General features: G+C 45.6%; 1 protein-coding gene across 24 annotated transcripts in view; it reads left to right on the top strand.

Annotated features, from left to right (window-relative positions):
- The window catches only part of CADPS (calcium dependent secretion activator), a 372,276-nt gene that overhangs the window by 161,945 nt on the left and 187,055 nt on the right, over positions 1–23,276 (top strand). For all 24 annotated transcript variants that reach the window (XM_037904776.2, XM_037904781.2, XM_037904775.2 and 21 more), the window contains exons 5-6: positions 7,695–7,931; positions 10,208–10,329. In XM_037904776.2, coding sequence (XP_037760704.1) covers positions 7,695–7,931; positions 10,208–10,329 — 359 coding nt within the window. The remainder of the gene's footprint in view (positions 1–7,694; positions 7,932–10,207; positions 10,330–23,276) is intronic.

The raw sequence follows: 23,276 nt of genomic DNA, 5'->3' as shown, positions 1-23,276 counted from the left end.
AGTAAAGTATTTTGAGATCATTGGGAGTAAAGTATGTATTTGTAGTCTATTATTAATTATTTAGCAGCAGCACTTGTGGGTACATCACATCCTTACAGATTGCTTTGTATTTTTCAAAGCACTGTACAAACCTTCATCACTGCATCCTTGGGAGGGTAGCTGGTATGATCCCTATTTTACAGATGGAGAAAATGAGCTGTCTGAGAGCCATATGGCAAGTTAGTGGCAGATAGATCATCAAAACTGACTCTTCTTCCCCTCTTTTAGATCAGGGTGGCCTATTATTTTAAGGAAAATATTGAACCATCTCTTGTTTCTTTAAGAGAAACTCTACATGAAGTATTGTCAGCATCTAAGGTTTTGAGAATGTTAGCTGGTCATTTGGGTATTGATTCAAGAGGTTCTACCTATTTATTTATTTATGTATTTAACTTTATGTTTACTACATTTTTGAATGAGGGCAGTACTATTTATAACTCACTGGCAGTCAGCAGAGAGTGCAACTGCACGAGTTATATTTGCAAACATAAATATACCATTTTCATTTCCCCCAAGGACAGTAGAACATAAACAAGCTGCTACCAGGCCTATGAGACTAGGCCATGTGAAAGCTCCTAAAACAAATATATTCTGAAACTTCCCTTTTGCAGGGCTCAACTTTCAAAATGCAGCTTCGGAGCATGGAGGGAAATTGTATTTGAAACCAGCATATCAATCATGATAGTATATTCAGTACATATTATTACTTAATCCCTTTACCACGATTGCTGCTAGCCACCAATTTAGCATGTCAAAATCCTATAGCAACTGCATACTAAAATACTTGCTATTCTCACAACTCCATGGATGCTGCTTTTTGCTAGCATCCAGATGATTTTCTGGATCCTTCTCTATAGTTTCTGCACAAAGTTAGTTTCTGTGCTCACGTATCACAGCTGGTAATTCAGTTCCAGGCTAGTCTTTAATTTTATGAAAGAAAAATCTCTAATTTACTGGTCCATGTTGCAGAATTGTATCATGCACGGTGATTGATTGTGCACTAAGTCGATGCACTAAAAAGTACTATGCAGCACCAAGGTGCCCATCACTGAGTTTCAGTTATAATGGTAGATTAACTCATCATATAAGAAATTAAAGTTAGGATATTTTCAATTAAGATGTGGTGGAAGCTGTGCGGTCTAGTAGGACCAAGTGGCGGGAGTGCCCCAGTGCTGTTGTCTTTGCTGAGCCACTTAATGGCCAGCTATGGGACCTTGAATAAGTTATTTGCCCAGGATCACTCAGTAACCTGATCCACACACTGGAACGCTCAAGCAGAGATATGTCTTTTCTTCTGCCCAGGACAGCTCAAATGCAGCTTTTGGTGTTCAGTGGAGTCCTGCTTTGGGCCCCACTTCAGCAAAGCACCTACGCATGTGCTTAAAATCAGCTGAACTTAAGGACTGACTTAAAGTTAAGCACCTGGTTCAAATGCTCTGCTGAATGGGGATGGATTGCTGCACCTGGGTTTTGGACCATATTTCCCGCATATTAAATGAAAGCAGGATTATGGCTGGCAGAATCATTGCACCAAGCCAGAGGTATATATTTCAGCGCAGTTGAGAGCATCTCACATCTCGCCCTATGTGGTTCCCACTTTCCCCAGGTGGGCTTGAAAAAACTGCAGGGAGGAGCCAGCCAGAGACTCGAGCCAGTAGGAGCAAATTCAGAAGTAGCCCAGGCAGGGATCTTGCAACGCTAGTGAAGTCCAAGAATTTGAGTTTTGACTGGGCTTTCTCTGCCCTGTGCCAGTTGGCTGTTTGCTCTAATCCTCTCCTGCTGCATCCCTCATTGTCTCTCTTCACCACAGGTTCATCCCACACCTGCCCTCCTTCCTCTTCTCCTTGCTCTGTCCCCCTTCCCTTCAATGTCCCCACTCCCTTTTTCTTCTTTCCATTTAGTTGGTCTCCTCCTAACTAAATGGCTCTTTAGGACAGGGACAGTCTATTAGTGTGTTTGTACAGGGCCATTTAGTCTGCAGAAGAGAAGAGTTAGGGGGGATTTGATAGCAGCCTTCAACTACCTGAAGGGAGGTTCCAAAGAGGATGGAGCTCAGCTGTTCTCAGGGGTGGCAGATGACAGAACAAGAAACAATGGTCTCAAGTTGCAGTGGGGGAGGTCTAGGTTGGATATTAGGAAACACTATTTCACTAGGAGGACAGTGAAGCACTGGAATGGGTTACCTAGGGATGTGGTGGAATCTCCATTCTTGGAGGTTTTTAAGGCCTGGCCTGACAAAGCCCTGGCTGGGATGATTTAGTTGAGGTTGGCCCTTCTTTGAACAGGGGGTTGGACTAGATGACCTCCTGAGGTCTCTTCCAACCCTAATCTTCTATGATTCTAGCACAGTGCCGCCCCACTCTTGGTTGTCCCATAGGCAATGAACACAATTAATTATATAATTTATGTCCTGTCCCTATATTTGGGGTTTAAGGTTAATAGTTCAGGGCAAAATTCTCTTTCGAGCACACAGCCTAGATGGAGGGGAGTTCTATGGAAGGGATGGAATCCTCCTGCCAGACGGCTCCCCACTCACGGGCTATAACAGCCTTCCCCCGTTGCATCCACCCCTCCACAGGTGGGAGGTCTGGGGTATGAATCATGTGTTTCTATGAGCCAGGCACAATGGAGCCCCAGGCCTGATTAAGGCCTTTGGGTGATACCATCATAATCATAATGGAGTCTATTGCTGAGAATCCGTTGGCTGCAGTCCTGCCCCTCTTCCAGTCAGTCCCCTTGTGCGAGAGCAGTGGGAGCCTTCCTACATGGGGATCACTCCTTCCTGCTCTCTCTGCTTCACCCCAGTGCTATCCATCCCTGCCATCCTGCCTCAGCTCGCTAATTCCCACCAAGACATCTCATCTGCTGTATCATCACCTGCTACTTCTGCCTTCTCACACCCACCTGTGTCATTATCTCAGCCTCCCACTGCTCCCCAGACAGCTCATGAAAGGGCAGAGTCCCCACTGGTTCTCAGCACCGCACACATGCGCGGTCAGTATCAGAAGCTCAGGCCCCATCCCACAGTTTTCTATTAGTATTTAAAGGAACAAACATGCACGTTTCTGGGCTGCTTTATTCCTCTTACCTCCCCTTGAGCCTTAGAGACTCCTCCTGTCCTTTTTCTTTGACTTGGACTTAGTGAGACTCACCTAGTCCTCCTGTCAGGATGAGTCAATATCTGCATCTCCATATAATGTCCTAGAACCTGATAACCTAACACACAGATAAATCCAACTTGCCCCACTTCCAGAGTGCCTCAACTCTCCACCCTCAACATCGGTCCTGCTCACCCCACTTGCCAGCCATCTACTGACCCTCCCACCACCCCATGAATATCTATCCAATTTGTTCCTCCTCTGAGCTGCCTCACACACACACACCAGATTTCCAACCTGTCTCACAGATGTGTCCACCCACTTCAGTGAAAGTCTCGTCTGAACAAGAACTACAGGGTTTGGGCCTTGATGGAGAAGCTACTGGTAACAAATAGTGAGCTTTTGTTTCTGATAGTTACTGCATTTGAAATGTGATGTATGGAAGCAGTTCAGAAGGTAGTACTTTGGGAGAGATGAGTAGTGCAGGGACGGGACATAAATGTTTGAGCATCAGTGCTTTCAAAAATATCTCCCACCTTTTAAAAAACATTGGGATTTTTTTTATGGGTGGTCTCTGTCTTATGTAATGCTCGGGCCATCAAACAACACGATTAGATAGTTTGATTTAGGCCAGGAATAATTTACTTGAAAGGATAGTTTCTGACAATGGAGATTTGAGGTTGAAGGCTGCATTTTAATTGCCTGGCACAAGTGTTGCTTTGATATGTGTTTGTAATGAATAAACCATTGAGTACTCTCTGATACACTCCGCCAGGCTGTGTTGCTGTTTGTATTTCTCCTACAGCCTTAAGAAGGTTTCTTGGCAGAAACATGGTCTTGTTTTCTTTTCCAGGGTGCATTTTATGAACCTCTTTCTATGGTGTCATTATGAACTGTCAGCCCTTGAGTGAGAAGATATTTCTCAAGTCGTCTCCACAGTTCTGTTTTTAGAGCTTTTTCTGGAAGTGAACTCTGGCCAGATAGCATATGCCTCGCACAGTTACTGGTGCCCCCTATAAAACAGTCAAAAGCAGAGATGAGTTAGGGGGATGGACAGAAGCATCAGATGTCTTACGACAGTCCTGGAATTAGAGGCTCGTTTCTTCGAAGGGGATGGATAGTCCTGGATTTGGATCCTTGGGTAGTAAAATAATAAAACATTGCCAAGCAACCTTTTACTGATAATGTCTATGACTTTTTAATTCATGAGCTGCTGGCCAGAGGTGTTTGTGTAGTGGGGATGTTGAGAGCCATTGAACCAAACTGCAAACCCAGTTTAAAATGACAACCACTTCAAGCCAGGGGGTGCTGCACCCCCCTCTGCACCCCAAGCTCCAGCCCCTATGCTGCTGGCACCAGAGGCAGCACCTAGGGGACTTGCAGGGGCTGTAGTCACCCCAAAATGTGCCTTAGCTACCCCCTGGAGCAGCCGCCACTTGCCAGCCGCCCAGCTTTGAAGGCAGAGGGGAGAGAGTGGTGGCTGCTGGCCAGGCGCCCAGCTCAGTCAGTGGCAGTTGCACCACCGGCAGAAGCACAGGAGTAAGCCTGGGCAGGAGTCCGGGGGTCCTGAGAGCAGCCCCGGCTCCACCGTGCTGCCCAGGGCAGGTTGAAGGTCCGGGACTCCCCACAGCTGCCTGGACTGACTCACCCTGACTCCTGTGCCTTGCCGCCTATGGCCGCTGCTCCCTGGGCTGTTAGAGGGGAGGGAAGGGGGGGCAGAATTTAGGAGGAGCAGGGGGCGAGGCCTCATGGCAAGTGGGGACACAGCCTCCCCAATTTTCTGTCTAGCCCACCTCAGCCCCCCTCCCCCTCCACAGGGAAGAGGCTGGCGCCGCCCCTGGCTGGCACCCATTTCTGTCACTGAAGTTGTACCGAATGAATCTGGGGGTAGATTCTGGTCTGTTGTCACTAATTTAGGAAACACTTAGGGACAGATTTTCAAAAGAGCTCAGAGCCAGACTGTAAATGTTCAGTACCTGCCGTGGTGTTGGGATAACGTTTCCAAAAGCACCTATCTCTCATTCTCAAACATGACTTTCGCACGTAGGAGCCATTGGAAATCAGTGGGATTAGGGTTCTTAAGTCATTTAGGGATGGGTATGTCTACACTGACAAAACAAAGAACCCTCCATGGCAGTGAGTCTCAAAGCCTGGGTCAACTGACTCAGGGCTAAACGTAGCCGTGCAGGCTTTACTACTCAGGGTGGGGGGTCTCAGATCCTGGGCTGGAGCCTGACCTGGCATGTCTACCCTGCTATTTCGAGCCCTGGAGTGTGAGCCAGAGTCAGTTGACCCGGGTCTGACACTCACTGCCATGGGTTTTTTGTTGTTTTTGGGGTGTAGACATATCCTTATGTGCATTTGAAAGTTTTACCACAGGTCCCCAGCACCCACACGCTACCATTGTGACAACGAGCTGAATTCCTGAAAATCTAGCCACCCACTGAAATGCCTAGATGGAAGCTGAGCTCTCTTTTGACATTAGGCCTCAAGTGCAGGTTTCGAGGCCTTCTGAAAATCTTGGCCTGAAAGAGAGATTGCCCTTTGAATTACCTGCATGGCCAGTTTGCTGCAAAGAAATTGCAGGGAAGGTGCTGAGGGGACTAGAATCATTCACTGCTTCATTTCCCGCCAGTGTTTATTCCTCATTTAGTTAATGACTTAGCAGCAGGCCCTGCCCACTCCTAGCACAGGTGGGGTAGGGAGTGGATCGGGTGTGTGTCCCAGGGGTTTGTGAAGCATGCAGGGAGCCCACATGGAGTTCCCATGCCCCTTCTGAGCTACGGAGCTCTGCCAGAGCTGCATATGCCCTGACAGGCAGGTGAGACCCAGGGCTGACGGATCTGTACAAACCCTTCTCCTGCTATGGATGAGAATGAGGTGGGGGGGAGGCTGTGTGGGCTACTGCTGCCCCGAGGCCTATCCTGCCTGCCCCATGGGAGGGAATACTTGGTTAGCCCAGGCTGCTGCGCATTGCTTGGGTTCAGTGCAGCAACCAGGACTTAGGCCTTAGGATCCTGAGCTTTTAACTGGGATGAAGCTTAGTCGGTCACCTCTAAACTCCCATCCCATGGTAGCAGTGCCCAAGGCCTAGATCCCCATTAGCACTTCAGAACCATAATGAGACAACCAGGGGGTGTTTAAGAAAACAGCTGGGAGATCTGGAGTCAAAGCCTAGGTGACATCACAAGTGAAATTGACAGCCTCGCCCAAATCACTGACAAATATTTACCGACATATACAAACCCAACCCGCAGCAGGGCACAGCTGGCAATGCTTGCTCGGGGGGAGGGCACGCTTGTAGCCGAGGCACTGGCCTGGCACTGCGGAGATCTGGATTCAGCTCCTGGCTCTATTGCAGACTCTGGGTGACCTTGGAGAAATCACTTCTCAGTGCCTCAGTCCCACCTGTGTAAAAAGGGGACAATAATCCTTTCGAACCCTTCTGTGGGGGCGTTGTGAGAATAAATCCTGGTGTGTTTGTGCTACGGGTGCTATGCAGCTAGATAGGAAATTCCCAAGGCATATTGGAGCATTGCAGATCGTAATAAAGGTGAACTGACGGAGCTGCATGTAGGAGAAGACGCTTCTGGTGCACATGCCAGCTGGGCCCATGCAGAGTAGAGCCCTGCAACCTGACAGCACTTGACTACAAGCGTTGGGTTCAGGTTGTGCGTGAAAAACAACCCAAGGCTCTCTGAGTCAGATCGTCTGTGATCACCTCCTCCTGCCCATGGGGTCAGCACAATAGCTGCCTGTCCTGCTCCTGCTGGCTGTCGCCACCTCTCTCAGCTTTGCGTGGGCTGCAGAGCGAGTGTGCTAACCAGTTGCAGCACCTCACACACAGCACAACAAGGCACTGGTGGACAGGAGGAGCAGCACATACAGCCGCCTCCACGACAACCCCACACGCAGAGACCGATCACGGGCATAGGGAGTGGGAAGTGCCCAACGGGCCAAGCCCCAAGGACAAGCCCGCAGCGCTGACACAGGTTCTCAGGCAAGTGTCGGGTTTGGGTCAATTCTGAAAATATCACGAGGCTCTTCGGTTAGGTTCGGGTTGGTTGTGCTCGGCTCTGGTTTGCATCCTACTTGGACTTTAAAATTAGGCCTGAGCAGACCTCTATGGAGGAATCTGTCGTTTGAATGAGGGGATAAAAATCAGGGTGCCATTCCTTCGCTTGTGTAAATTTGGTGAAGCTCCATTTACTTCAGTGTAGCTACGGCAACACACACCAGTTGCAGATGTGGGCCAGGGCGTGTATACTGATGAGGCATGTATATAGGAGACAAGCTGTATTAACAGATAATGAATGTGAAACTGAGAAATGCATACAGGAAGCTACAGTTTATCACATAAATTCCAGGCGCTGATTCAGCCAGTTGCTAAAGGTAATGTATCCATCCGGGGGCTTGGGAGACAGCTGTTATGGGTGGTGGTAGTTCTCCTCATGCAAGGCACTTTCCAACTGCATGTGGAGGCATAACCAGATCGCTCAAGAGACTCTTGACTGTCCATTAAATCTTAACATGTTTTTCTTGTTGTTTTAATCCAAGGAGCGCAAATTTCCGAAATTTGTATCCAAAGAAATGGAAAACATGTTTATCGAGGAGCTGAAGTCTTCTGTCAATCTGCTGATGGCAAACTTGGAAAGCATGCCAGTGTCCAAAGGAGGCTCTGAGTTCAAGTTACAGAAGCTAAAACGCAGCCACAACACCTCAATAATTGACCTGGGAGAAGAAAATGAAAACCAGCTTTCAAAGTCAGATGTTGTGCTGTCTTTCTCCTTGGAGGTAAAAGCTACAAACTGTCTCCATTTGAACATATAATGTGCTGAATTAGTGTGATTAAGAATCACACCAATCAATGCCCAGTTTGAGCCATGAGAGTAGATATTAAAATAACAGCTTGAGGGGCAGAGATCAGTAAAAGGATTTCCTAATCCCCAAGAGGGGCTTTCTTCCCTTTTAGGAAACAATTATAAAATGCTTTTACCAAGGTTCATAATGTGCCCTTTCAGATTTCTCCCAGTCTTGTTAGAATAATCTATGGAGATTATACTAATGTGAAATTCAAGGTAGTTTGTATCAAGTCAGTAGTGTAATTACACTCAAACAGTAGTGTAATTAACTAGCATCTTCACAATGTCGCAATGTTTTTACCAAGTGTAGAAGCCATGAGCTAAATTCATCCACAGGGCAACTCCACTGAAATTGGGTGGAATTAATCCAGGGACTAATCTGGCTGCCTCATTTCTCTATGCTACCTAAAAACACACTATTTCAGGGAAATGCAAAGTTTCATTCTCTTTGCTTTTTGCAATAATAGGGTTATGTGGGTTTTTTAAATCAAAAATAGAACTTCTGGGATAGAAATATTCATCACTGTAATTTCACAGAGACTTTATTACTGGTTCCTAAACTACTAAAACCTTGTGCTTTAGGTGTCTTTGCATTTGATTATTGCTAAGTAGAGATGTCACTTTATTCCTCAGAGAGACAAGGTGGCCAAGGTAATATCTTTTATTGGACCAATTTCTGTTGGTGAGAGAAACAAGCTTTTGAGCATACACAGAGCGGACCTGAAAAAGGTGTAAAATGAAAGAGGATTTATATTTACTGTTTCCTCCATACTTGTCTATTGTTTTTTCTGCTAAATATCCCCTTTGCCATGTAAGTTACACCAATTTTCACCATTACCCCAATTTAACAGCATGCAACTTACAACACTGTTTACAAAAAGAAAAGGAGTACTTGTGGCACCTTAGAGACTAACCAATTTATTTGAGCGTAAGCTTTCGTGAGCTACAGCTCACTTCATCGGATGCATTCAGTGGAAAGTGTAGAAGATCTTATTATATACACACAAAGCATGAACACTGTTTACAATGTCACTGAATTCAGCTGTTAAAATATTTAAGGTAATATTGGCTTCACGATATTCATAATATTCAGTTCAGCTGTATTGGAAATTTGGTTGTTATGAACCCAGGGCTAATGTCTTTGATGTAGACATCAAACATGGTATAACTCGTATGTGTGCAGGTACCAAGAAACAGTGAAATGTCACAAAGCACTAGACCTACTTGTAGGAAAATTATGTGACGTTCATAAACAAGCTGTTTGTGACAATGTTGTTCAACATGTTTATCCCTACTGAAACCGATTCAGAGGGAATTGTAAGTGGAGCTTTGAAGTTCTAGAGGGTGAACAATCCATTCATGTGCACAAAACATTTGTGCAGTAGAAGTTTGGCCAAGAAACATTGATTCATCAGAGAATCTGCAGAGATCTCTGTACACATGAGAGAATCTGCAGGCGAATGACAATGCATCAGGGAATACATAGAATGGAATTTGAAATTTTAATTTATCCATGGCATATCTAGTTATAAGAAGAACAGAAACATCCATGTGATTTCTTAATGAAGACACATTGTTAACATGATGATTCATCAACATTAAAAGAAGAAAAAAGAAATTCCTTCTAAAAAGTTTTGATAAGACAGACATAAGGTTGGAAATTATATATACTGTGTTGTAAACAAACAAATGCATCATCCTACTGGACTTCCTGTGTAATGACACTCGTTGGTGAGTCATCTACAGGGACTGAATCCGGGATCTCTGGACCTAAACACATAAGCTTCTCCTGCTTCAGCTAAGGGATCAATTCCATTAGCTCGAAGTAGCAGACTGATAAGTCTCTATGTGGCCTTGCCACTGGAAAGGAACAGAGAGCCACATTCTGCTAGTGTGGGTCAGGCAAAGAACTGGGATTGACAGAATTTGCAAAAATATTAGCAGAAGGTGAGTCCAATCTGCAGCGCTCATAGTGGTATGGATTGTTGATGTTTTGTGAGTGGCTTCTTGTTTGGATCTCAGCCCCAACAAGACTTATTTATTGGTCTTACTGTGTTGTGAAGTTGAAGGCATTCAGAACCCCCCAAGAGCAGACCCATATCATATATATTTGGACAGTCTCCCTGAGGAAAGAGCTTCAGCTGAAAGAGCTAATTCGCTGTTGTGTTGCTCAGTACTTTCCTTACACTTCCTCTCTTCGCTCCGTAGGTTGTCATAATGGAAGTGCAGGGTCTAAAATCCTTAGCTCCAAATCGCATCGTTTATTGCACTATGGAAGTAGAAGGCGGAGAGAAACTGCAGACTGACCAAGCAGAAGCTTCGAAACCCACGTAAGTTTCTCTCGCTCTCCTGCATGTTCTTCTCTGCTCCGTTGCTGCACTGTTCTCATGAAAAGTAAATAAATGTGGAGAACTTAGATTCATAAATGTATAGATATCAAGGCCAGAAGGGATCATTAGAACTTGCATAGGGAAAGCTTCCTTCATTTATTTCCAGATGAGAAACATATACAGAGCTTCACCCTACACCAAATGAACAACTGGTAGCCCCAGTTCTGCAAAGCCCATGAGCACAGTCCCGTTGAAGATAATGGAACTTAAATGTGTGCTTAGTTAAGTGTGTGATTAAGTGCTTTGCTAAATAGGGATGGAGGTTAAGCATGTGCATAAAGTTAAATGTGTGTATAAGTGTTTATTTGATCTGGGGCTGTTTTGGGTATGTATCCATCATCTCATCCTTCCTGTCGTGTCTTTGGAAGTATTCTAGGAAGGAAAAACAAGAATGATGGAAAAGGAACTCCCTTTTGAATGGCAGCATTAACGAAGAGAGGAGGGGAACTGAAAAGCATAGGCGTGGGGGCGGGGAGTCTCTAAAATACTTTCAAGAAACATTGGTGGGGACGGAAGAAAGGGAGCCTGAGCAGAAGTTAGTGGTGGGTGAGAAGCTGCAGGGACAACAGCTGGGGAGGTGAGAGAGAATGTGTCTCCTGTGATGGATGTTAGTCATGTCACTTGCTGCACGACTGGTGTGTACTCAGGTGCTGCGGTGATGCGTTAGAAAGACCTACATCGACTAGAGAGAGGGAAGAAGATAAAAGCGGGAGAGAGGAAAGAGGGTGCATTTTAGCATCCTTTCATTTTCTCTTCACTTTTTACTCCTTTTGTGCCTCCATGTCCCCACTCTACCTCCTCCTCTTCCCTTTCTGTGACACCCCCTGCTCCCAATCTCATCTGTTGGTCTTTTCTTGTCTCTTAAGCAAGGTGGCGGGGGCCAGTTTGGAGAATGATGGAAAGAACGCGCTTTCTAGTCCAGGGCCCCAGAGAGCGATTGGAGAAAACCTGTATGTGAAAGAGAGAGGCCGGGATTCCGGAGCTTGGCTCGGCTCGGTGCTGTGCTGACGTCTCGAGCACCTGGCGTGGAGCTGTGCACCGCTGCAATCTATTGGCTTGCAAAAGGAAAATTCAGTTTGGTTAAATGGGGCTAGATGTGAACCACCAAAGGGAATGCCCTCTCCCTGCTACCGTCTTCCCACCCTCCTCTTTGCTGTTCTCTGCTCCTCTCCTCTGCAAGACCTAGACCCACCCCACTCTCCCCTTCCACCCACTGCCCCATGCTTCATTCCATCAAGGGGCTGCTGGGACTGGTGACAGGGAGGTGACGACTATTATCATGGGAGATAACAGTCTTTTCTTACATCCTGACCGACCCCTGCTATTCTAGTCCTGAGTGGGAAGATTGGCTAGGTGTGCAAACCTTCTCTGTCAGCTGGGCCCTGAGAGTCTCAAAAGCAGGCAGAACTCATACCAAAACTGCTGATGAAAATCCCAGTGGCGTGAGGTAAACATTTTGCACAGCACTGATTGGCAAAGTTTGAGGGACAAAAAGATCCAACAGTGTTTTCCCGAGGATTTTCAGAAGGGGCCGAGACAAAATTCCCTCTGGACTCTCCACACCAGGAAATACCCAGAGAGATCCTACAGTGTCAGCTCGAAGCCTCCTCATTTTTGAAATACAACTTTTCTCCTCTGCAAACCATTACTTACGTTGCAAAACAAGGCTTCCAGCGCCTGCAACCAAAATCAAATCCGTAAGTGGCTGTGTGAGGACGTAGTGAGCAGGGTACATACATCATCAGCACTCGGATTAATCTTGGCCTCAGATCAGCAGCTATCAAAGTTTCAGTCTCCCTGCCCAATAAGAAATCCTGAATTCGTTCACCCAGCCTAGCTACCCAGTTACCTATCCGGCATGTTAGTACATATTTTGGGTGTTTTATAGCACAAATATTCAACAAAGAAGCAGAAAAGATGGTGTGTTATGCGCCATTTCACACGGGCCAGTTTCACTCTGGGGTGGGCTGTTAGACTATAGACACTACTGCCATCAGGGTAGTGGAAGCCACCAGAGAGCTGCAGTTATTTAAGCAGGCTACCGTGTCACACATGCAAAGGACAACTCATGCTACCTCACTGGAGTCCGGTGTTCAGCACCGACTGACCGCGTGGTATAAAAGCTGCTTCAGCTTTCGGGATAACTTGAGTCACTGATATGTGATTCTGTCACTCATGAGTAATGTGACCGTCCCAAACTCATGCTGATGAAATCTTTCTACTATACCATTGTGTGTACGTGTCTGTATATTGGTTCTTTGACATATGTCTATGCATAGTTTTCAAAATGGGTTCCTAAGGCATTTAAATAAGAAGCCAGCTCCCATTGGAACTTCTGGCTGCTTGGCATTTTTGAAAATCGGGCCACTCACTCAGGTCCCTGAACTGGGATTGAGGAGTCAAACTTGAGGCTCCCATTTTTGAAAAGCTTGGAGCTAGAGCAGCATCTCTCTGTGGAGAGAAAGAGATCCACATCTTGCATGTGAGGCTCTTCCCCGCCTGTGAGCACTAACCACTAATGCTCTTGCTCTCAGATGAGTGTACAGGTAAGCACATTTTTCACTCTGTGTCCATTATCCGGAAGTGCCTTGCCTTTAGCATTGTATGTACTGTAGCAAAGTGATACAAAGCAGCTGCGATTGCCTTAGCTGAATCCACCTACCTATGCACTTTTATTACCCATGACTACCATTGTTTCCAGCATGTTCACTGCATACCAAAAGCTCTTATGATATGTTTTTCTCCTCTTCACTGGATGCCATTTGTAGACAGAGATTTAAAAAAAAAGATCCCTCAGCTGAAGCCCAGTTGCCATTAGCCTAGTGATCAATAGGATGTCCATCAAGTTTTTATGCTAGCTGTACTCCTACTGCAATCTGATTTCCTCTACTGCTAACTACAACCTAGTCCCCGCCTGTGTTTTCCATTTCCTTGTCTCCGGTTGCTTCCATCCCTCTGGCAGTTAGGAGCAGTGTTCCCTCTAATTTTTTATATCCACGTGCGGAATAAATTTTATGTGCACCAATATGGAGGTGATATGTGGCGGTGTTGGGGCTGAGGGGTTTGGAGTGTGGGAGGGGGTTCAGGGCTGGTGCAGAGGGTTGGGGTGAGGGTTCCTGCTGGTGGTGCAGGTTCCAGCATGGGGCCAGGGATGAGGGGTTCAGGGTGTGGAAGGGGGCTCAAGAGCTGGGGCAAAGAGTTGGGGGGGAAGGGCTCCAGCTGGGGGAGCAGGCTCTAGGGTGGGGCTGGGGATGAGGAGTTTGAGGAGCAGGTTGCCCCAGGGCTGGGGCCAGAGGACTCTCCACAGCCCCTCTCCCCGCCGTCAGCAGCTCCGGGAGAGTAGCCCCCCTTCTCCCCACCGGCAGCATGGATCTCCGGGGAGCAGCCCCCCTCTCCCCACCGGCAGCAGGAGCTCCGGGGCTGGAGGAGAGGCCCATGGCAGCCCTGCTCGCCCCAACTTGCTCCCCTTCCCTCCTCAGTCCCCGCCCACTCCCTACCTCCCTCCTCTCCAGGCCCCTGTGGCTGCCTGCCTGCACATCCCTTTATAGCCTGCTGTGTGGCCACACAGCTTAGAGGGAACTTAGGTTAGGAGTACCCCACTGTGTGTGTCCCACATTTTCTGTATTGGTTCCTTGCAAGTGATGATTAGAAAATCCAGTGACCCTTCTGTAACCCTTCATGCAGTTCCTTAGTTTGCTGAGAGGATATCCTAGACCTCTTTTAATCCCTGCTTTTTCAGATGTAATGGTGACTGTCAGGTCTTCCCTGTTAATGATGTAGCATCTGTATTAATGTCGAAGGAGAAAATGATTTTGTGACTTTTGCTTGCTAATTTTTGGGATTAGTCATTTTGAAGCCATATCCATTTGGATGAAAGACAGTTTTCTCCTTTGATTCACTAGAGAATCTTGGCACTTTTTAAATGAAATTCAAACTGAACAGCTTTACTGGGTAAAGGTCAGAACCTGAGTTACGCTAGGAGGCCAACTTTTTCTCTGATTCCCAAATCTTCAGATTTTCTTTCTCCGGAGAGCATCACAAATCCCAGTGGAGGGATGAGGAAGATGAACTAGATGACCTCATAAGTCAATTCCGTCTCATATTTCTATGGCTTTAAGATGAGTTCCAAGCACATCATTTTCTGTAGATGATCGTGCCACAATGATACTTTCAAAGGCTGAAGAAAACAAAGCTGAAAATCATTGCTTGAACTAGAAGCTGAAAAAAGAACAGGAGTACATGTGGCGCCTTAGAGACTAACAAAGCCCGATGCCAACTCTGTCCACGTATTTATTCAAGTGACACCATCATAGGACCTAATCAGATTAGCCACGCCATCAGGGGCTCGTTCACCTGCACATCTACCAATGTGATATATGCCATCCTGTGCCAGCAATGCTCTTCTGCCATGTACATTGGCCAAACGGACAGTCTCTACGTAAAAGAATAAATGGACACAAATCTGACATCAAGAATCATAACATTAAAAAACGGGTAGGAGAACACTTCATCCTCTCTGGCCACTCAGTAAAAGATTTAAGGGTGGCAATTTTGCAACAGAAAAGCTTCAAAAATAGACTCCAATGAGAAACTGCTGAGCTTGAATTAATATGCAAACTAGATACCATTGACTTGGGTTTGAATAGAGAGTGGGAGTGGCTGGGTCATTACACATATTGAATCTATTTCCCTAAGTTAAGTATCCTCACACCTTTTTGTCAACTGTCTAAATGGGCCATCTTGATTATCACTACAAAATTTTTTTTCTCCTGCTGATAATAGCTCATCTGAACTAATTAGTCTCTCACAGTTTGTATGGTAACTTCCAACTTATCTGTATGTATATTTTTTATATATTTATATATATATATATATATAATCTTACTATATGTTCCATTCTGTGCATCCGATGAAGTGGGCTGTAGCCCACGAAAGCTTATGCTCTAATAAATTTGTTAGTCTCTAAGGTGCCACAAGTACTCCTGTTCTTTTTGCGGATACAGACTAACACGGCTGCTACTTTGAAACCTGTCATCATAGAAGCTGAAAGTTTCAAATCACACTCTGCATCTGTACACAAATAATATAGCAAACACACCTTTCCAGACTGATTTTCCAAGACTTTTAAGGAGGTAACAACAAAAATAGGCATTTTCTTCTGACCTTTTTGAGCTAATTTGGGTTGCCCAGATATGATGCTAGTTCAGATGTTAAAACCTTGTATATGATGTAAGAATTATAAGGGTTTTGTAATGTGAAGCTTACAGCAAGTTTCTTATCTGAACAAAAAAGCATCGTCCTAGAGGTTTAGATCACAGTCCTGCAAAATCCTTCATATGTATCCCCTCTGAAGTCAATGCATGAAATCCTGGTCCATCTGAAGTCAATGGCAAAACTCCCACTGGCTTCAGTGAAGAGAGGATTTCACCAATGTGACAAAATAAAAATCATTCTCCTTCGAGAGATGTACCTGTGGGTGTTCCACTCCAGGTGTTGGTATGCTGCTGTGCTTTCGCTCAGAGATTTTTACAGCAGTACCCACACGGGCCGCGCAGGCGCAGTGCCTGCCTCGCACGCCAACCGTGCCTCAACAGTGCGTGTGCATGGCCGGGCTCCTCAGTTCCTTCTCTACCGTCCCCGGCCTGAGACAGAGCTTAGCAGACTGGCTCAAAATTTTTTCGTTTTGGCTAGTTTAGTTAGTTTCTACAAAGTTTTACCCAGTAATTAGTCAGATAAATTTGAAGTCTCCTTTCCCCGTTCTCTCCAACAATAACAAAAGTGTTTTCCCTTCCCGTTTTTCCTGTCCGTTAGTTAGACAGTTCATACTATGCCTGGCTCACCAGGTTTTAAGAGATGCATTACATGCAGAGATGCCATTCCTATTTCAGACGGCCACTCTCAATGTGTTCACTGTTTGGGGGAGTTCACTGTTAAAGGCTAGGGCATGAAAGGACAGAGACCTGAGGCTCAATTAATCTTAATGGAGAAGTGCCTCAGACCTCCCTCCAACCCAGGTGCAGAGTCCTCCTCAAGACAAAGTCCGCCTAGGTCAGCAAAAAATTAAAAAACAAAAAAAAATGGCCACTTTCTTCGCCTCACAGAGACCAACCGCTTTCCAAATGATCTCCGAGCAGGTCTGTCTCATTGGTGCTGACTGCTCCACGGCTCAGTAAATACGACATTCCGGGCACCTCCAGCACCGTCCGTATCCCAGTTGCTGCCGATGCGCACTGCTTCGGTGCCAAGGCTTCAGGCTTAAAGTTGTCTGCCTCTTCTCATATTCCAAGGACCTTCCACCCTGGTATGGACACCATGGGTGGGATCACCCATGCCATTCCCTGGAAAGTGGCATTGCTGGAGCCTGTGGAGAAACCATAGTGACCAACTCAGCCCCAGAAGAGGTGACATCAGATCTCCTCCTGAGCCTATGTACATTTCTGCGACTGAAGGACAAGAACAACCTGCAACCCTGCACACGGAAAAGGGAGCACCTGACACCTCTCTGACCAATAACAACTCATCCCATCATCTAGGGTGACCAGAAGTCCCGATTTTTATAGGGACAGTCTCGATATTTGGGGCTTTTTTTAATATGGGTTCCTATTATCTCCCACCCCCTGTCTCAATTTTTCACATTTGCTATCTGGTCACCATACCCTCACCGGATGAGACTATTATGCCCCCACCTCCAACAACAACTGTTGATTTTACTCATTTTCACAACTTCTTCAAAAGAGTGGTGAACGTCCTCAGGATTACTCTGGAAGAGGTGCTGAAAAATCAGCATGAGCCGACTGACATATTACAACCTTCCAGCGCATTCAAGATGGCCTTCCCTATTAACGCCTCCATTATGGACCCTGCCAAGAATATCTGGCAAACACTAGCCACTATAACACCTGCTTGCAAACACGCAGACCGGAAATACTATGTCCCGTCCAAGGGCTCAGAGTTCCTTTTCATACACCCAGCACCAAATTCACTGATAGTTGAAGCAGCCAACCAAAGGAACAAACAGCAGCATTCCCGGTCCACCCCCTCTGGGAAGGACAGTAAAAGAGTAGACATACTCAGCCAAAAAGTTTATGCATCATCTACACTGCAATTCAGGGTGGCTAATTATGCGTCCCTACTGGCCAAATATGACCACAGAAATTATGGGAAACTCATGGACTTTATTAATGATATCCCAGAGACAAGAGAGAACAATTCAAAGCGGTAGTCTCTGAGGGACAAATTATTTCTAGCACAGCACTACAGGCTGCCCTCAATGTTGCTGACATGGCTGCCAGGTCCACCGCGACAGCCGTCATGCGTCAGGCTTCATGGTTTACATTATCTTCTTTCCCACGCAAGATTCAAAATACCATGGAAGATCTCCACTTCTATGGAGAGAAGTTATTCGCTACAAAGACCAACAAAGTGTTGCACACCATGAAGGACTCCAGAGCAACTCTCAGATCCCTAGGCATCCACACACCATCGACTAGAAGGAGACAATATAGGTATCAGCCTTATCAACGCCCATGATATCTGGCCTACACTCAATGATACCGCAAGCCATATGATCAACAACGCCAAAGACATAGGCACCAGCGAAGCCGTCGGCACCATCTCAACCCCCTCCACCTAACGAGCAGATTTGAAGCCTTGGTCAAGGGTACAGAAGACCTCTCACCCACTCCAGCGCTCATACTACCTACCCAGTTTTTGGGGCACAGTTTGCTCCCTTTTTGCCACAATTGGCAGGCCATCACTCCGGACAAATGGGCACTAGAGGTCATCAGAATTTTTTCAGTCACCTTGAGTGGAGCACCCACAGGGACATCTCTTGAAGGAGAAGAGGAAGTTACTTACCTGGGCAGTAACTGACATTCTTCAAGATGAGTGTCCCTGTGGGTGCTCCACTACCCACCCTCTCTGTTGTAGAGAAGGAACTGAGGCGCCCAGTCGTGCATGTGCACTATTGAGACACAGTTGGCGCGTGAGGCCTGTGCGGACACTGTTGTAAAAATCTCAGAGCGAAAACACAGGAGCGCACCGACACCAGAGTGGAACACCCACAGGGACACATCTCGAACGTCAGTTACTGCACAGATGAGTAACCTCCTCTTCATGTGAGTAAAAATTTTCAAGGTAAGGGCCTGCTATCCATTACACATGAAGCAAAACGTTCACCTTTACTGCTGATTCACAAGAGAAGTTTGCCATAGACATTATTTTATCTTGTGGTTTCGTTTGCCAGCCTGCTCTAGCTAGAAAATGTGCTTTCTTCAAAGAAGGCAAAGATGATGCAGCATCCATCATTTTAATTTTTTAAGATTTCATTAATGTTTTAATTGTTTTATGTTCTTATGTTTTGAGTTGCTGTTGACCTTGAAAGTGTGTGTATAAATTTATATAAAATTAACTATTAAATATTTAAGAAAAAACAAAATGGAGGCTGCATGGGATTTGTACTTTTCATCAAGGACCAAAATACAGATGCCATTGATTATCAGCATTCCAACCTGAATGAACTAGAATCTTATTTCCACAGGGCATGTTTCTGTTACCGTATTAAAAGTAACTGGCAGCAGACTTCTGAATCTGCACAGATACAAGTGTGGGATCAGGGTTGTATTCCATAAGCATTAATTTCCATTCTGAAGACATAAAAGATGCTGCTACTCTTCCAGCTTTGCCTGGTTCTGTGCCAGGAAAATATGAATATTCAGTAATCTGTATCAAAACAATATAGTTGAAAGTCTCCTTCTAGTCGATGTGTGTGGATGCCTACAGTTGAAAGTAAGGAAATATTCTCAATCAGAGAGTGCCCACCAACCAGGCTTACTTTCCAGAAATAGTTTTAAATCCATCTCAGAGGGGGAAATAGCAGAGAGAAAGAAGAAAATTTTTCTTGAAATTTTCTTGGAAAAAAATTTCCATAAGAACCTGCAGTTCCTACAGTTTTAGGTATTTTTGCTGCTTCAGTGGAGTTAGTCAAGATCCATTTATAGGAGACTGTTCGTACCCATTTTGAAAAGTGCACTTGTACAGTACTGGTCTGCACATACTGTGTTAGCTTAGGCAGCCCTTACTTGAACGAGGAGTCCTTTCTCATGCAAGTATTTTCACTGACCTCAAAAGGAGGTCCTCCTGGGAGCGTTACTTGTAAAACTAAGGGTTGCAGGATTGGGCTCTTTACTTGTATTATTTTACACCATAATGAAATGCAGCGTCTGGGGATAGAGCCATCCACTCTTAGGAAACTCCAGCGAGTACAAAATGCTGCAGTGCTTCTCCTCAGCAACATGAGCTCCGCAAGCTCATTGCACCCATCCTCTGCTCTCTACACTGGCTTCCCATAGCATCTCAAATCAAGTTCAGGGTCTTGGTCCTTCTCTTCAAGGTGCTTCCTGACCTGGCCCCAGGATAGCCAGAAGAGTCTACAGCTCCAGGATGGGGACTGTGGTCAACAGCTCCTGCTCCAAGACTGTGGAATGAACTCCCGAAGGAACTAAGGACCATCGCAAGCCCCACCACCTTTCACTCCACGTGCCAGGGGCATTTCTTTGACTTGCCTTCTGTAGCATAAACCCAGAGCAGCCTGGACATTTAAAAAAAAAAACACACTATGAACATAAAACACTCCACTGCATCTTCTCCTGGAGAGGGGATGAGAGAGAGAATGAACCTCATGTGACTGATGTTAGTCCTTTTCCTCAAAGCACTACTGGAAGGCATTCAGCTACTACGGCGATGAGGATGGTGTAAGAACCTATATTGAATAGAATAGTCCCCAGTGCATTTTAAAAGGATACCACGCTATGGAAACAGATGCCATTTCTGGTATTCATCAATAACCCAGATATGCCAGGTTTCATCTGTTTACGGAATTAGAGCCCAATCCTCAAAGGGGTCAAATGCTTTTTTTTGAGGTTCTGAGGTTCCTGAGCTCTCCCTGAGGTCATGGGGCACTGGAGTTGCTTTTGTACTTTTTACTGTATGGAAAACATTTTAAAAAAAGCAACCATTCTGCAAGGGACTAGAACAGAGAAGAAACATTTAACTAGCCTCCCAAAGAAATATTCTCTTCTTAACCTCCATACTTGGACAACCACTTTCTGTATGCTTTGATACCAGACTGTGTACGTCATTTTCCCCCTACAAACAACAGGAATTTCAGTCCTTAACTGCAAGAAAGGGCCATCTGTAAAACCTGAACCAGTGAGTTTTAACTTCTTAAGCAGTCAACCTTTTTGTATGCATGGTATTTCGTTCTGCTTTAAGGATGTGTAAAACCACAGCAAAGTCTCTCTTACAAACTACAGTGTAAAGTGCAGGTAGATGGAAACCATGCCCTCCTATACAAGAGTCTCTCTGGGTTTAGTAACATACATCCCAAAACACATTGCTCGGAAGCAAAATTGTCTACCAAGAATTAAGTGCAATGTAAATTCCTTGTACTCATGAGAAAACTGCTTATCTGCTCTGAAAATGAAGGCCACTGTCTCAAATTTAAATTATAAATAACATCTAGCTCCAAGCTGACTGAAATCCAGTTTCCCCATGATCTTGCAGGCTGTGCAGGGCCACAGAAGACTACGTTTCTCATGTAGTTGTTAGAGAGACAAGATGAGTGAGGTAATACCTTTTACTGGACCAACTTCCGTTGGGGAGAGAGACAAGGTTTCAAGCTATACAGAGCTCTTCTTCAGGTAGTTGTTGTCATTCCGAGAAAAATTACATTTGAACCAGCAGGATTAATTTGAAAACTTGAACTTTTATTCGGGTGACCAGGGGCAGGAGATGAGGAGAGGGATTGGAGGGGGAAGGCACAGGGGGATATGATAATGTAAAATGTTTGGGTTTAGTTAACAATGCCTTTGGGAGTTGCTGTCTGTTATATGTGGGCACACCCTTCTAATGCCTACGTTCATAGTCTTGACAATCTATGTGATCTTATAGTGAAGTGGGGGGTGTTGGTTATTTGGCTTACACTACTGTCTACGCGTTCTTATCAGTGCTCCTTGTTCGGAGCACCACACACACACACACACAGAGCAATCCCTGATCCAAAGAGTTTACAGGGAGGGATTTTCCAAAGCCCTCACATAAGTCTGCTCACATTGGTCTCAAAAGGAGATCTACCCTTGCAACAGCCCTGTTTGGTGACGTAAGTAGCAATGTTGAAGGGTAAAATTTTCAAAAGCATATAAGTCACTTAGGAGCCAAAGTCCCATTGAAAGTGAGTTGGGACTTTGGCTCCTAAGTCACTTAGGGTATAGTTGCACAGCAAAGAAAAACCCGTGGCTGGCCAATGCCAGCTGACTTGGGCTTGGGCTGTGGGGCTGTTTCATTGCTGTGTAGACTTCCGAGCTCTGGGACCCTCCCACCTCGCAGAGTCCTAGAGCTTGGGCACCGGCCCAAGCCCAAGATGAAACACAGCAATGAAATAGCCCCGTGGCCTGATCCAGCTGGCACGGCCCAGCGGCGGGTGTCTAGTTGCTGTGTAGACATATCTTTAGGGTATGTCTGTACTGTGCACAGAACTGTGATTGCTGCTTGGTGTGCATACCATGCTAGCTCTAGCTAGCAGAGCTAAAAGTAGCAGTGAAGATGCGGTCCAAGCCCACTATTTATTGCCAAGTCCTCTGGGGACTATCCCAAATCTACTGGGATTTTGACTGGTGTTTGCATGGAGACTCTACTTTGCACTGCTACCCAGCACTGTCGTAGCTGAACTCCTTATGTGTAAAATCAATAGCAAAGTTCTGAGCAGACTTGACAAAGTCTCTGGTACAGCTCTCTTCTTGGGTCAAAAGTCTGCTTGGCGTAGGGTGATGGTTTTCTTTTTTGTTTTGTTTTGGTGTGGGGTTGCAGTCTGGGAATAGCTGAGTAAAAATACCCCTATCCTACAACCTGCGTAATAGCTCCACATCTGAGGAGAGTGCTGTGGGGAATAACTTTTCACTTGATCTGGCCTGTGTTTAAATGTAACCCACCCTTTGGTAGCACAGTGGGAAATTCATGTTTGGGATTAGTTTGCTAGAAAAGCCCCTATGGCCTGATGTGGGAGATGGACAGGTCTCACATAATGCATTCTGTGTAAAACAATCCTATTTGGACTATGGGAAAATCCCCTGTAGCTGGTAACATACTTCAGCACCCCCGAATAGTTAAATTCCACATCTTATGAGGTCTTTAATTTTCAGAGCTGAGCCCAAGGCTAAATTCTGTGCCCGGCTTCACTTGTAATTGAATAATCATGTCTGCAGGTATAACTTACAATCCACTCAAAAGAGTAATTGTCTGAGAACGTATATGCCTAGAGTCCTCTCTGCACCTTTCAAATAGTGAATTAAATCCCTCTAAAATCCAAGAGGCCCCTGGCTATCTTAAGAGCCTCATGGGCTTGCTTACCACAGAGGTCTGGAGTGGAGAGAATGAAATTTGAAGTTTGATGGGCCTTATTCTCCTCTTGCGTACCCCAGCATGAATCAGGAGTCACTCCATTTTACTCAGCGGAGCCACTCAGATATGAAACTGGAGTGACTGAGAGGAGAATCAGGCCACGCTGAATGTGGGTTTAAACCATGTTACCCCTTTTTGACCCAAGTGGTGAGCCGGTTTTCAGGGTCTATTGGGTTATTTCCATTAGGAGAACAAATTATGTTGGAGTGAGGCATTTCTCTGCGCAATCCTTTTAATTTCGAAGAATGTACAAAGTCCTGTGTCCCTGAACACTAGGAATCAGATAAGAGATCATTTTTCTTCACAATTCTATACCTTTTCCAGGCCATCCCTTTAACCAAAAACACACACACACACTCACACTCTCTCTCTCTCTCACACACTCACTCTCACACAAACACACACACACACACACAGAGTATATTTTTTAC

Source organism: Chelonia mydas, chromosome 7 (assembly GCF_015237465.2).
Source record: "Chelonia mydas isolate rCheMyd1 chromosome 7, rCheMyd1.pri.v2, whole genome shotgun sequence".
Classification (NCBI taxonomy): domain Eukaryota; kingdom Metazoa; phylum Chordata; order Testudines; family Cheloniidae; genus Chelonia; species Chelonia mydas.
Note: the sequence above shows the minus strand (reverse complement) of the source record. Positions and strands in the feature narration are given on the sequence as shown.